General features: G+C 44.2%; 1 protein-coding gene across 3 annotated transcripts in view; it reads right to left on the reverse strand.

Moving 5' to 3' along the window:
* Positions 1-16,074, reverse strand: part of gas7b (growth arrest-specific 7b) — a 437,192-nt gene that overhangs the window by 63,726 nt on the left and 357,392 nt on the right. For all 3 annotated transcript variants that reach the window (XM_070857533.1, XM_070857534.1, XM_070857535.1), the window contains exon 6: positions 195-284. In XM_070857533.1, coding sequence (XP_070713634.1) covers positions 195-284 — 90 coding nt within the window. The remainder of the gene's footprint in view (positions 1-194; positions 285-16,074) is intronic.

A 16,074-nucleotide genomic window follows, 5' to 3' on the forward strand; every position in this document is an offset into this window, starting at 1 on the left:
GGATGTCGCCGTCAGCTATGCTGATGCAATGTGCGATCGTACATCGTGGTTCTTCAAATCAGCCTGCTGCCTGCGCTACGAGAGCCAACTCATGCCACCATGCCCCCTCCTCTGCGGCTAACCATTTGTCTGTGTTCTGTTATATTTTGCGGAACCTGAGGCCAACCTTCTCGAAATGGCAAAACTTTTCTTACCCAGAAGTAGTCGCAGTAGCTCCAGTCATCAGGTTTGAGCAACTGCTGTTCCGGCATCGTGTCCGGATGTGGGAATGTAACGCAGTTTATCTGTTTAAAAAAAAAAACAATTTTCTTTTAAATAATGACAGGGATTGATCAGAAACATATGAATGGGAGAAGTTTTCTTTGCAGTTCTTATACAGTTTGCGTTATTGACATAACAAGGGGAAGGCTCAATATGCTGAACCTTCCAGGGGCAGAGACATTGGTATGTTCATTTATGTTACATTACATTTGGGGGAGAGATTAATGTTCGGTCAATCACATTATGCCATTAATTTTCAGCTCCTACATAACTATTTGCTAAATTATTTAATGCTGCAATATTCCTTCTGATTTTTGCTTCTCCCGAAAGATGGTTCTACAAAGCTGTTGTGAACTTCATCCCAAGTGGCCAATCTTCAATCCCAGCCAACACAATGGGCGTTTACCATGATCTTATTGAATGGTGGAGCAGGCTCAAGGGGCGATATGGCCTACTCTTGCTCCTATTTCTTCTGTTCTTATGTTATAGTGTATTCAACCACAACGAGCAGGGCAGAGACTGGCTATTCTGTGGCAAGTGGCTCACCTTTTGACTCTGCAAAGTCTCCCCACCACCTACAAGGCACAATCAGGAGCATGATGCAATACTCACCACTTGCCTGAATGTTGTTTCAGCTGAACCCACTCAGGAAGCTCATCACCATCCAGGCAAAGCAGTCTGCTTGATTGGTGTCCCTGCCACTGAACTCAATCCTTCCCCCAGCCCATCCATCACCAATACATGTGGCTGCAGTGCGTATTATCTGCACGCTGCATTGCAACACCTCACAAAGGTTACTTTTGTCAGCAGGGCCCATCCCCACGACTTCTACCACCAAGAAGAACAAGAGCAGCAATGGCCATGGGGACACCATCACTTCTAAGATCTCTCTCCACCCCGCCCCCCCCCACACCCCCACAAGTTACACAATCCTAACTTGGACATGAATTGCCTTCCCTTCATCATTGTTGGGTCAAAATCTTGGAATTCCCACTCTAACCTCATCGTGGGAGTGCCGGTGCCACAGGGGATGCAACAGTTGAAGCAGAAGGTCCACCATCATCTCAGGACAACTAGCTTTGGGTAATAAATTCCTTGCCAGCATCAAACAAGAAGAAAATGAAGGTGATCATCGCTGAACCTGACTGTTCTCACCTGACATGCACTCACACACTTCTAGAAGCAGCAACTGGACAAACATCACCAGCAAAATTGCTGGCAGTGTGCCTCCCTCTTCTAACTTTAAGCCTGTCTTGCGGAGATTAGCTAATTGAGCGGAGATGGATTATCAACCCAGGTCCCGATGGCTCAGTAACTGCACCATATGCTGCAGTTCCAAGTGGAGCACTGGAGGATTTATTTATTAGCTCTTCCTTACCGCTTCAGCTACACTGTGCTAATTAATGCTTAATTAAGAAGTTGAAAATGAAATGAGCCTGTGTCAAAAAAAGTGCAGTACAAATAGTTAAATCGCCTGGAATAGGGCCTGATCCAATATTGGGCGGCTTTCCTTCAGGCATTCTTTGGCGTGGGACGTTGGCCCCTGAAATTGACCCTTGTTGCGCCCATTTTACAGTCATAAATCAGGCACAAGGATCAATTGCTACCCCATTATTTGACATTGGTATCGCGAACAATGCAGTACTTCCTCAAACAGTCATCATAGGCAGTCTCGGAATTGAAAATCACAGTATTGTTTTGTCAGTTGAGATCTTCAAGCAAGGCACAAGACCCGAACCCACAAAACTTCCAACCCAGAGGCAAGAGTGCTGCCACCTGAGGCAAGCTAATATGTGGAAACCAAACAATGGAGCAGACCCATAGGCCTTTTTATCTTCCAGTCCTGTCGCCGCCAAGTAGTTGCGATCTGTTAAAAGATGGCCTGCAATTAGTTTAACTTATTCTCACTCTAAGGAGATCCCTTCAGCTGATATCTCTCCTGCAATTTAGAACTCCAATTGTTTAAGAGGCTAGATTGTGCTATAAAGTAGCATCATCATAAGTAGTCCCTCGAAATCAAGGAAGACTTGCTTCCACTCTAAAAGTGAGTTCTTAGGTGACTGAACAGTCCAATATGGGAATTACAGTCTCTGTCACAGGTGGGACAGACAGTCATTGAAGGAAAGGGTGGGTGGGACTGGTTTGCCGCACGCTCCTTCTGCTGCCTGCGCTTGTTTTCTGCATGCTCTCAGCGATGAGACTATAGTAGCATGCTTTAAGCCACTGGGACCTCATTTTGAACCCAATCTAGACTACTGAAATGTAAGACTTATGCATCACATCATCACTAATTCCAGGAGTCCTCCCATGAAATGAGATTGGATAGTCTTGATTTAGTTCCCAATGACAAAAACCCACAGCACAAAATTGTCCTTAATTCAGAGAAGTTACACGGCTAACTGGGATGAGAAATAAAAATGTGGCATTAGTGTTGTAGTGTTGCCCTTTAGATTGTGGTGAAAGCACATTATTGGAGCAGATTAGGAAAAGCTCGCTCTGCATGCAGCCTGTGTTATCGCTGGTCAGGACTGATTTATTAAAACTCGCACTAGATACTTGGGGCCCAAATTTCCCCAACCCCTTTTTTCGGCGTACGTTCCCGAGATGCGCCGACTTTGTGCACTGGAAACGGCGTCGAAAAACATGCTCACAATTCTGGCCGCTCTGCTCTGTGTCCCGCAGGGTCCTGAAGCAGCGCTCCTCGTGGAATGGGGGGGCAAAGCTACAGCCCTGCGCCGAAAACAGTGCCGGCAGCTGCGCGCATGCGCAGTAGAGCGGTCGCACATGCGCAGTAGCTCCGTCCCATGATTGTGATGATGACGCCTGCAGAACAAGTCCAACCCCTATCCCAGGCCGAATGGCCTGCCGCACAGGCCGGCCGCTGAGGTCTGCAAGAAACAGGTTGGTGCGACTGAGTTTTGATCGGGGCAAGGGGGCGGGTAGGGTGGCGGGGAGGGTGGGGAGAGATTGGTTGTCTTTGTCTGCAGTCTAGTGGTTTGGACCGAGGATAGATTGTCAAGTAGCGGTGTTGCTTGCCATGCTGGGCTGGCTTTGTGTTCGTTTGGTTGGGTGGTGGTCTTGTCATGTTAAAGAAGCACATACACAGTGACAGCCATGTGCTTAATCTACATCTCATCCTGTGTATCAATAAATAACCAGCAACATGCAGTTAGGTTGTATTACAAATAATTTATGTGTGAAGCTCTTTGAAGATGTGAGTCAGGAAAAAGGGAAAATGGGCAAAAAGGGAAAAAAATTTCCGCCCAAAAAGGGTTGAAAGTCGTTGGGGCGGCAACCGCGTTCTCCCTCCCCTATCCCAGGCTGAAGGTAGGATTTACTTCAGCTCTTTATTTGTTAATTTTGTTAATTTAATTATTTACTTCAGTTCTTTAGTTTTTATTGAATGGTTATTACTGCCTGTGCTTTGTTTGGTGCTTGGTGGTGCTTTAAATGTTGCTACTTGCACCGATTCCTTAACTGTAAGTAAGGTCTTTCTGTGCGGACACATACGCTGCCCTACGTTAGTTGAGTAGAACTTTTTTCTGGCCAAATTGGCAGAAATGGTGTAAGTGGCAGGGAATGCCCCCTTTTGAAAAAAAAAACTGACCTAACAAAAAACCTAACTAACTCACTTACACTGGCGCAAATTTAATGGCCATATTTGCAACTTAAAAGATACAACAGAAAAATCAAATTACACCAAAAAAAACGGTGCAACTCATGGAGAAATTTGGGCCCATAAAGTGGAACAATATTCTACGCCTCATCTCAGACATTCCTCAACTTGGTATGCAAGATTAAAAAAAAAGAGAAAATGAATTGTTCATGTAAAATCAGGAGATGGACCATTCGAGTATCTGGGTACCCCAAGGGAATCAGCAGCTTTCTCTACCCCAGACGGCCATGGATGCTCAGTCGTTGAGTATTTTCAAGACTGAGATCGATAGATTTTTCAACACTAAGGGAATCAAGGGACCTGGGGATCAGGCGGGAAAGTGGAGTTGAGGTAAATGATCAGCCATGATCTCACTGAATGGCAGAGCAGGCTCGAGGGGCCATATGTCTTACTCTTGCTCCTATTTCTTATGTTCTTGTACATCGGACTCTAAATAACTATGAGGGTCTCAAAAGTAGAGAGAGTTATTATATTACTGACCCCAGGCTAACGACATCCTCAGACAGTAATTCCGACTCAACCTGCTCCAGCGTCTTCATACTGGTGACTGCATAATGCTCACAACTCACTGACCATCAGTTAAGCAGGCATTCTTTTGATTTGGATGGCTGAATGTGCATGATTTTGTATTTTTATTCTGGTGTACTTTGCTACCTTCAATGTGCATCCATTATGATGTATTATTTTGTCTGCCCTGCTGCCTGGTCTATTTATAAAAGAGAAGTAAAGCGAGTCTTTTATTGTTCGACATGTGGTGTTCCATCTGATGCCAATAGGTGGCAGGTGCATTTAACATATTAAAGGTCATTCGGTTCAGGCAGTGATATTAGAGTGAAATTGGTCTTGAGTGACAATGAATCGGCCATTTTGCTCTGCGCCCAAGACCAATATGACTGTCATTTTCGTTTGCACCAACAGAGCGGAGGGATAATTAATGGCTAATGGATGAACTTTAATATTCGATAAACATCAGTGTGGAAATATGTACTTCTAGAAAGATTTTTAAAAGAGGAAAATTCACAATGCAAATTTACCTATTTTCCTGAGGTATAGAAATATTAAAATTTATTTGGTTAAAATATTCTGATCCAAGTTTGCTGACTATGTCCTGCGCAGTTATATGATGTAAAAACAACTTTACTCATGAGACTCGGTGTGTAATGATTATTTCAGAATAGCCTTGTATCCTGCCCATGTAGATTAACCCAGAATGTACAGTTCTGGTGCTGTGCTACTGATGTGTGGCAGGGTGGGACTGCTTCCTGCCAATTCCTATCTCAAATGCCAGGAGTGGGGTCATTGAGTGTTAGAGGTGGGCATTCATGCCTTTTATGGCACAACTCTACCCATTTGGCATTGAGCAGCCGAATCAGCAGTCCCTACAGGGGCCACTGGAGGCTGCTCCAAAAAGCTCACGGGCAAGTTTAAAAAAAAAAGATTTTTGTGGGACAAGCAGGAACATTAATGCTCCTCCTAGCCACAGAAAAATCAATTCCCTCTACCCCAGGTCCCTGACCCTTCATGGCCCTCCCCAGGGATTGCCTCACCGCCCGCCCCCACCCCTTTACTTACCATGACTGGCTCGGCTCTGAGGAAGACCCGACTGATTTACCACCGTCTCCGTGCAAGCGAGCTACCCATCAGCACTTGTCAGTGTAATGTATTTGCTTCATGGGTTCTTTGCTTAAGAATTCATAGCAACACATTGCTATTAAGAACTAGTTGGTTTATTAGCAAAGGTTTATCACTCTTTACATTACCAGTTCACCCATCAGGCTCACAAACACCTGCCTCGAACCCAACTGGCTGGGGTTTTATGGAGTCTTGTGAACATCACATGACTGGCTAAGCCACTCTCAACTCAACAGCTCAACAAACCCAACAGCATACTCTCAGGTGCATACATTACAGTCAGCGTTGGCAGCTTGTCGATTATATTAAAGTAAGGCCCGACCATAAATGATGCAGGCATCCGACAACTTTTATCAGGTGGTCTCACTGTGTCCGATGGAAGCAGTCACATGAAAACTTATTCCACCTAGTCTGTACAGCCCTATGCCACACATTATAGTGCATTTATACACTGAACGATTAGGCAGTGGAGCTATACATTTAGATCGTATATAGCATATTTGAAGGTCATTTATGTGGTACTAATAGTGGGGAGCCGAGCTCTTGGGAAACGCAAGGCAGAGAATCAGGATGGGAGTGGGGGGGATGGGTATAATGTTGTAACCCCATCTCTGACCCATGCTCTAGTTGAACGTGACCTCCCACTGGGAGCATGCCATCTATCCTATTAGAGCCTTGTTAGTAATGGCTCGAAAACAATGAAAGACCACATATAATTTTATGATGCAGACATCAAAGCACTTCATCTATTACATTTATCTTTTCAGACCATTTATTTGTGCAGATTTTCTTCTTGCAATTAAGCACCTCCAATATCAGATTCCCACCAGGCTGTTGATAAGAACACCGTTTCTTCACAACTCCCACCGGGTAGCATCCCTGCAGGCACCATCGCACTTACACTACCAAAAATAATTCACCACCCTTGCATAGAATGTGTGCGGAATTGGACTGTATAATATATGCAATTGTGAGTATGCTCACAGGTTTGTAGAGCTGTAATTCATTTTTTTTGTCCATGAAAGTGGACATACATTCAGGACAGTCAATCTCGTAGAAGGCTGTACGACTCGGAGCTTTTTTCCCCTTACAACGCGGAATGGACTTGCATCAGAATTAGTCACTGCTAATGAGGCCCTGACAGTGTAGCAGTGCATTGCAGGGAATGGGCTCGATGGGCCGAATGGCCTTTCCCTTCCCCTATCGCATTAGGTCTTTATGATGTAATCTAGAGCCTGATCATTCAGTTGGGATAGCAGTATGTTACCATCAAAATATCCAAAGGCGGCTCATAGCTTCATTGGTGAGCATATGTGCAGAAATGATCATTTGGCCTGTAAAGTGCACATTCCCAATGACCATCTACAATCTGCTCTACCGAAACCATTTAATCTCCTGCAGAAAAAGTTTGCAAGGTTTTCTATCCACATAAAAAATAAATCAAAATCCAGAAATTTGATCTCGCCTTTCATTCTATATTATTCATCTGTAATTAGTTGTGCTTGATGTGTCTACACTATCATGTTCCACGCTGCACTTGGTGATCTCGATTTGTACATATTCTTACACTTCTCACTTCTGATCCTAACCCATTGTTTACCTAGCTCTTTCTGACCACATCAGTCAACACAACATTAATTACCCTCGTTGTCTACCAGGAGTGGCAAGGGGAAGCCCGATTTGAAGCCTGGTTTTCATTACTGAAATAAGCTACAGTAATTCTTTGCCAGAAAATATCAATAGGGAAGTTTGCATCGAAATGATTACTGTTGCTTCAATTCGCATAGCATTTTGGAGAAGCCAAAGAAATGTTGATATTGATATAATTCAATTTGTGTACAGGAGCCTTAAAAAGGATAATCCCGAGCTAGCCAATGCATTCTACTCCGAATGCAAAATTGCTTACTTTCAATTATCTGTTCATTTAAATTGAAATTCGTAAAAAAATATATATCTATATATATATATACTTAAGGAAGGATATACTAGCTTTGGAGGGGGTACAGAGATGATTCACTAGGCTGATTCCGGAGATGAGGGGTTACCTTATGATGATAGATTGAGTAGACTGGGTCTTTATTCGTTGGAGTTCAGAAGGATGAGGGGTGATCTTATAGAAACATTTAAAATAATGAAAGGGATAGACAAGATAGAGGCAGAGAGGTTGTTTCCACTGGTCGGGGAGACTAGAACTAGGGGGCACAGCCTCAAAATACGGAGGAGCCAATTTAAAACCGAGCTGAGTAGGAATTTCTTCTCCCAGAGGGTTGTGAATCTATGGAATTCTCTGCCCAAGGAAGCAGTTGAGGCTAGCTCATTGAATGTATTCAAGTCACAGATAGATAGATTTTTAACCAATAAGGGAATTAAGGGTTATGGGGAGCGGGCGGGTAAGTGGAGCTGAGTCCACGGCCAGATCAGCCATGATCTTGTTGAATGGCGGAGCAGGCTCGAGGGGCTAGATGGCCTACTCCTGTTCCTAATTCTTATGTTCTTATGTTCCATATACACACATATATACATATACACACACATATATACATATACACACACACACACGTCAGCGAAAAGTCTGTGGACAGCTGTAAGCATAGGTAGTGAATGGCGAGCGCCATTCCTTCGCTGCTGACTGCAAAATGCGGGGCCTTATATAAACGTGCTACACTGTCATTTCACTCTTCCTCCGGTGGAGGCGTTGCAGCTTTGCTTGGACTACAAAGAAACTCGTATGCTCTACCAACTCTAATCTTATGCTTCCCAAATTGGAGTATATTTTCCTATTTAAGTGTAACAATAATTATAAAATCGAAGTATTATATAAACAGAACATCACTTTAAAATAGTGACTGAATTAGAGCTGCACTCTCTGGTCTAACTATCCTTTCAGCCACGTTTCACCAGAAGATTACACTATGTCTTGACTCACTTGTGTGCAGCACCACTGGAGATCAATAACTATATATAAAATCTAAATAGAAAGATAGCGGCAATGATAGGAGTCAGACAGAATTAGTTATTGCCGGTGGTCATTTTTGCAAAGCATTAAAGGTTAGTTAGCTTAAATATCAACTTATTTCATGCCTTAATCACATCATTGTATTCAGCACCTAATAATAGGAATGTCACTTGGTGCCCAAGATAAATTCAAGATTTAATGTGACACTGGTGTCATTTCTAACGATTTGTTTAGTTCAATCCAATCAACATTTGCTTGCCAAAAAGTCTGGATGATTTGCTTTAATATCGATAAAATGCTGAAATAAAGAGTTGACTTGTGCATTTCTAGCATTTTCTCTTTTTTTAAAAAAAACAAGTAATATATTAGATGGCACAATAACATGATATAAAATTCATGTTATAAAATGAACCCCACAGAGAACAACAAAATACCTGAAGATTTCTTGCTAGGTCCCAAGGGTCAGGCTTTAAGCACACTCAGCAACATTGGTTCAGTGAGTGCTGAACTTCCAAATGCATCGTATCATCATCATCATAGGTAGTCCCTCGGAATCGAGGAAGACTTTCTTCCACTCTTAAAATGAGTTCTTAGGTGGCTGAACGGTCGAATACGAGAGCCACAGACTGTCATAGGTGGGACAGATAGTCGTTGAAGGAAAGGGTGGGTGGGACAGGTTTGCTGCACGCTCTTTCCGCTGCCTGCGCTTGATTTCTGCATGCTCTCGGCGTTGAGACTCGAGATGTTCAGCGCCCTCCCGGATGCACTTCCTCCACTTAAGGTAGTCTTTGGCCAGGGACTTCCAGGTGTCAGTAGGGATGTCGCACTTTATCAGGGAGGCTTTGAGGGTGTCCTTGTAATGCTTCCTCTGCCCACCTTTGGCTCGTTTGCCGTGAAGGAGTTCCGAATAGAGCACTTGCTTTGGGAGTCTCATGACTGGCATGCGAACTATGTGGCCTGCCCAGCAGAGCTGATCGAGTGTGGTCAGTGCTTCAATGCTGGGGATGTTGGCCTGGTCGAGGACGCTAATGTTGGTGCGTCTGTCCTCCCACGGCATTTGCAGGATCTTGCGGAGACATCGTTGGTGATATTTCTCCGGCGACTTGAGGTGTCTACTGTACATGGTCCATGTCTCTGAGCCATACAGGAGGGCGGGTATTACTACAGCCCTGTAGACCATGAGCTTGGTGGCACTTGAGGGCCTGGTCTTCAAACACTTTTCCTCAGGCAAGGTTCCACATACAAGACACGGAGTTCGACAGGCACCAGAAATATTTAAAGCTTCATCATCTGTCAGAAGGGCGGTACAACTCTGTTGCTTTCTGGACTTTCCGAAATGACAAGTCAGATATTGCATCGTACAATTAAAGGGACACAAACTTTAAAAAAAATAGTGCTTTGCAAATGTTTCTTTGGTTGTGAAGGGACAGTTAGGAAGTTCATGTCATTTGCATTACCCTGTATAATATATTCCAACTTGCATCAAAGAAAAAGTTTGACAAACACTTTTTCATGAAGGGAGTGTCCTTTTAAAAGTTATGCTGCAGATGAAAATACCTTATTTACAAATATAAACAAAGGACTGGACTCTGGAATTTATACTTACAAAGGCAGTTGTGAATCCTCTGGTTTAACTGTTAGGAATGAGCACTGGGTTCAGTGCGAGTTATTTGTTTAACAGATGTTTATTGCTGGCTTTACCACCATTTTAGTTGGAGAGATTTTGTCTTTTGTTGTCAGATTCATGCCCCGCTATTTTAAATTGCCCCCTTCCCTTAGTCTGCTCCTCCCATGGCCTGTCATTCCTCAATCAAGCAGATGTACAAGAGATCAGCTCTCAGCTTACTTCCAATACCTCAAGAGGGAAATGGACTGGCACATCTTCCAGTTTCCCTGTGTTTGGGAAAGTGTAGGGAAAGAGAATTACCTCACTATAGGTTGTCATCTTTTGCCAAGACCAATACGGTAATGATACACTATCAGCAGCTATAGATGCTTCCCTGTATCTAAGTATTGGTGTGTTTCAAATCAGTTTGGACTGTGCCATTTCGAGATGTTCCCTTAACAATTATCGTTTCACCAAGTTGCATTTAGACAACTGGTTTGATTCAGACTGCACAGCCAAGCAGTCTGGTAGATAGATATAGAGTTGTCTTAAAGCTTAATAAAAAAAAATCTTGCTCTTTCATTCAATCTTGGATTACAGTACAAGAAGTTCAAATATGAACTTTTTTCAGGAGGTGGAATAGGGCTAGTGCACATGGATTGCATTCTGATGCTTGCTTTGCTGCTATTAAAAACTTATTGAAAATAATAAATGGTTTCACATCATAAGGCACAGAAGGAAGTAGAAAACAATTTGGTATATATACACACACACACACATACATATATAGATATAAATATTTTTATTTTTTGAATTAAATGTGACTTTTAGTGTCTGGTTCATATTTCAGAAATCTCTGGGCAATCGGTTCTAAAATTAGACACTACGTTTCGAAACAAGATGGATGATAACCCTGCACTCAAGTACTTGGCAGCTCTCCTCGCAGGTCCACCCAGGAGCTCACCGTAGGCGAGTTTACTTCCTGCAGTGCAATCCTCAGAGGTGATTTTTCATCAGTCCTTCCCACTTCCAACAAATATCCTATGGGCCCAGCATCAATATTGTGGAGCAAGGTTTTCCTTGTGTGCAAATGAAGCAGGCTATTTCACAACTATTTGGACAATAGTGTCAGAATCAGTGAGCAAAGACAGCAATGAAAGCAGAAGGAAGCCAGCTCTGTCTGCTTGTGACGCAAGCACTGAACATAGGAAAGTACACATTCCACATGGATAACATGGTGTGCATTCAATGTGGTAGGTCAGTGTGGTTTCACATGGGAGCTTTTTGCCAGAATTAAATACGGTCCCACACCACTAAACTATCGCAGGCTTCATCTGCTCTCCATTAAACAAGGATCGGGCATTTGTTCTCTCTGGAAGCTGCTGCTTTTCGGCTGGAAATGACATCACTGGATGAATCAGAATACATTTTCTGAGCACACGAAAGTTGTCAAATACCTTCCAGAATACATTGCTGGACCTGCAGGGCACTAGATGTGTACAATCAGTGATGTATCCAAGCTGCTGTGTGTGCACAAGTCTGTCTGTGGACCATTAAAGTCCTTGAGTGGATTATGCAGTCAATGCACATCATCTTGTGCTAGTTAATCTCAAACCAATTTTAGGGTCACCAGTACTGACAGCGCTCAGGGCCCCTGGATTAGCTGGGTGAATAAAAAGTATACACCAAGAGCAATTCATGCACCCGATTAGCAACCTTTGGGTTAATCTCAACTTTGTGCTATAGTCATCATCATCATAGGCAGTCCCTCGAAATGAGGATGACTTGCTTCCACGCCAAAAAAAGGATGAGTTCATCGATGTTTCAATAAAGGACCTAATATTCCAGGTCCTGAACTACATCCTGAAGGGTGGAAGATGCTTGTGCATGGATTTTTTTTAACGTGTGGTGGCCGTTGCACACCAGCCACCATACGGGCTTAACAGAGCTAGGTCTTGGTCCAGTGGCAAGGATTAACCAAGACAACTGGAGACCTGCTCTGCTGCACAGACCTAGTGCGCACAGGCCCGTGCTGCCCCTGGGCCTCTGGCCTCGATCATGTCCCTCTACAATCTCTCACCGCTCCTTCGCCCCAACCTCGCCGCTCCTGCTGTATCTGCCCACGCTCCAATCACCGACCTGGACCTTGATGACATCACTATTTGCTGCTCCCTGAAGTGGCATGCCTCCACACTGCTCCCGGGCCGTCGCACCTCCGCTCCTTTTATGGCCCCGGCCTGCTGCTGGCGTTCTCACGCAGGTTGGGGCCTCCACGCTGTACAATCAATGCATAATGCTACAATGGTAATACCAGTCAATTCTTACTATCTCCACAGGTAGCGCTGTAACCACTCAGCCCAGTTCCTCACCATGTCCTGGCCATCATCGCTGCTGCCTGCTTTGCTCCTCACCCACTCCTGGGCTTCGACACCCCGTTGCTGCCATTTGCTTCATTCTTCAGTCACTCTGCACCCTCTGCTTCCCCGAGCAACCATGAGCAATGCCACGGGGGATTCCCATAAAAATATTCTATCATGTGTCTGTGTCCACCATACATCCTACATCAAAATTCAAAGTGTCACACTTTGTTACGGATGCAAAGTAACATTTAGGTCTTTTGTTAAAGACCCTTGACTGCTTTTCTGGACCTTAGGATGGACCCAGCTATTAACAAGCAGATGCTAAACTACATGGAAACAATTATCCTCTAAATTAGCACAACACATTTGCTGAAGAGGAATTAACCTCAAATTGATCTCTTGATGTACAGCAATTAAGTACCGTGGGGTCGAAATTGCCCCCCTGACTGAAAGCGTATGCAGCTACCGATCTTGAAGATTAATCTCCGCCCTAATCCATGGGACGGAGAGTAGAGCGAAATTCAGCTCTTTGTACTTTTTAAAAATTCCGGGCAGTGAAGTCGGGTTGTGGCGGGGCGGAAGTGTGTCGGGAGCGGGCGGACGTTAGTTAGTATGTGTCATCAGCGCGATGCATCGTGCTGACGCGTAGCAATGTCCCTCCCCTTCAGTTAAAGGGGGAGGGCGGGGGTGTTGGGGGGGAGGGAGGAGCGCGGGTGGGTTGGAGGGGAGGAGCGGAGCGCGGGTGGGTGGGAGGGAGCTGTGGGTGGGAGCGGGAGTGCAGTGGAAGGAGTGAGAAAGTCACAGATTAATGGACCAACACCTCTGAATCTCCTCAGTAATTAAGCACTGACCGTTAATGTTAATGTTTCACTATGAGTGTAACCACAGTCAGTGGCACATATTGCTAGTCATTATCTCGCCTCAGTCATGCCCAGAACAAATGCCCCAAACTAAGTAAAACCCATCCAATAAAATTAAGTGTAGCTTTCAGAACAAATATACAATACCCCAAGTTGATTAAAGTTGCAATAACCAAAAGGGTTTAGACAACTGTTCCATAAACCATTCATCGGCAGCTATGCTGCATACTTTGGGTCAAAGAGAAATGGTTTCAGTTTCGCACAATGCGGAGAGTTCAGCATCGCTGAGCCAAAGCCAGCATCCATTTGGGATTAAGCATTGGGTGTGAGATCATCTCAGGGATGCAATATTGTTGCACTTGGGCTTCACACCAGCTCCGCTACAACTACATCTGCTGCAAAACAAGCTTTAAACCTCCAGTTAGTAAAGAACAGATGCTAGAGTCAGGTCTTGATTATTATTGAAGGTTTCACTGGTATTTGGATGATGATTCATATAGTTCAGTGCATGCATTTAAGCACGTAAACAGAGTATTCAACGTTGAGGCCACTTGTAACACCCATTCCTGCTGAGATCAGTTAACTCAGCAGACTGGGGAACATAGGAACAGGAAGAGGCCATTCATCTCCCCAAGCCTACTCCGCCATTCAATCAGATCATGACTGGTCTGTACCTCACCTCCATTTACCCTCCATTGACACATACCCTTACCTAATAATAATCTATCGATCTCAGTCTTGGAAATTTCAGTTGACCTAGCCTCTACAGGTTTTTCGGGGATACGAATTGCAGATTTCTGTGCTTAACCCCGTTCCAAGATCAATATGTCTTTCCTGAATGTGGTGCTCAAAACTGAATGCAGTACTCTAGATGGGGTCTGACCAAGGCTGTGGACAACTGAACCATAACTTCCTCCCCTTTGTACTCAAGCCCCCTTGAGATAAAGGCCAATGTTATTTTGGATGACCTTTTGTACCCGTGCACTAGCTATTAGTGATTTGTGTACCTGGACACCTAAATCCCTTTGCTCCCCCACCGTTACTAATCTTTTGCCATTCAGAAAATATTCTGATTAGGCTTTCTTCGATCCAACGTGGATGGCCTCATACATTAACAACTTGCGTTTACATAGCGCCTTTAACATAGTAAAATGTCCCAAGGTGCTGCATAGGAGCGTAATCAAGATGAAAATGGGCACCGAGTCAAAGACCAAACATTTGTTCAAAGAAGTAGGTTTTAAGGAGCGTCTTAAAGGAGGAGAGGGGGAAGAGAGGTGAAGAGGTTTGGGGAGGGAATTCTAGAGCCCTAGATGGATGAAGGCATGGCCACCAATGGTGGGGCACAGGAAGTGGGGTTGCACAAGGGACCAGAGTTAGTGGAAAGCATATAAGCTCGGAGGGTTGCAGGGCTGGTACATGAAGAAGCGAGGCCATGGAGGAATTTGAACATGAGGACGAAAATTTTAAACCTCCCCACTTTGAACTCCATCTGCCACAGTTTTACCTACTTATTTAATGTAACTTCCTTCTTCCATCCACACAACTCCTAATTTAGTGTTCCTTATTGTTACAATGCCAGTATTAGAAGTTTTAGATTATAACTGGTAGGCCCACTTTGTTTTTCAGGACTTCAGCTGAACCCTTCAGTAAGATTTGTGACTTTCAATTACTCCCAGTTATTCTTTGCATCACAGGAATGCATCATTTTAAAATCAAGCTAATTTAAACTCAAACGTATGATGGATTTCAGTATGGAACTGTGAACACATAGAAACATAGAAAATAGGTGCAGGAGTAGGCCATTCGGCCCTTCGAGCCTGCACCGCCATTCAATGAGTTCATGGCTGAACATGCAACTTCAGTACCCCATTCCTGCTTTCTCGCCAAACCCCTTGATCCCCCTAGTAGTAAGGACTACATCTAACTCCTTTTTGAATGTATTTAGTGAATTGGCCTCAACAACTTTCTGTGGTAGAGAATTCCACAGGTTCACCACTCTCTGGGTGAAGAAGTTTCTCCTCATCTCGGTCCTAAATGGCTTACCCCTTATCCTTAGACTGTGACCCCTGGTTCTGGACTTCCCCAACATTTGGAACATTCTTCCTGCATCTAACCTGTCTAAACCCGTCAGAATTTTAAAAATTTCTATGAGATCCCCTCTCATTCTTCTGAACTCCAGTGAATACAAGCCCAGTTGATCCAGTCTTTCTTGATATGTCAGTCCCGCCATCCCGGGAATCAGTCTGGTGAACCTTCGCTGCACTCCCTCAATAGCAAGAATGTCCTTCCTCAAATTAGGAGACCAAAACTGTACACAATACTCCAGGTGTGGCCTCACCAAGGCCCTGTACAACTGTAGCAACACCTCCCTGCCCCTTACTCAAATCCCCTCGCTATGAAGGCCAACATGCCATTTACTTTCTTAACCGGCTGCTGTACCTGCATGCCAACCTTCAATGACTGATGTACCATGACACCCAGGTCTCGTTGCACCTCCCCTTTTCCTAATCTGTCACCATTCAGATAATAGTCTGTTTCTCTGTTTTTACCACCAAAGTGGATAACCTCATATTTATCCACATTATATTTCATCTGCCATGCATTTGCCCACTCACCTAACCTATCCAAGTCACTCTGCAGCCTCATAGCATCCTCCTCGCAGCTCACACTGCCACCCAACTTATCCGCAAATTTGGAGATACTACATTTAATCCCCTCGTCTA

This window comes from Pristiophorus japonicus, chromosome 16, assembly GCF_044704955.1.
Source record: "Pristiophorus japonicus isolate sPriJap1 chromosome 16, sPriJap1.hap1, whole genome shotgun sequence".
Classification (NCBI taxonomy): Eukaryota; Metazoa; Chordata; class Chondrichthyes; family Pristiophoridae; genus Pristiophorus; species Pristiophorus japonicus.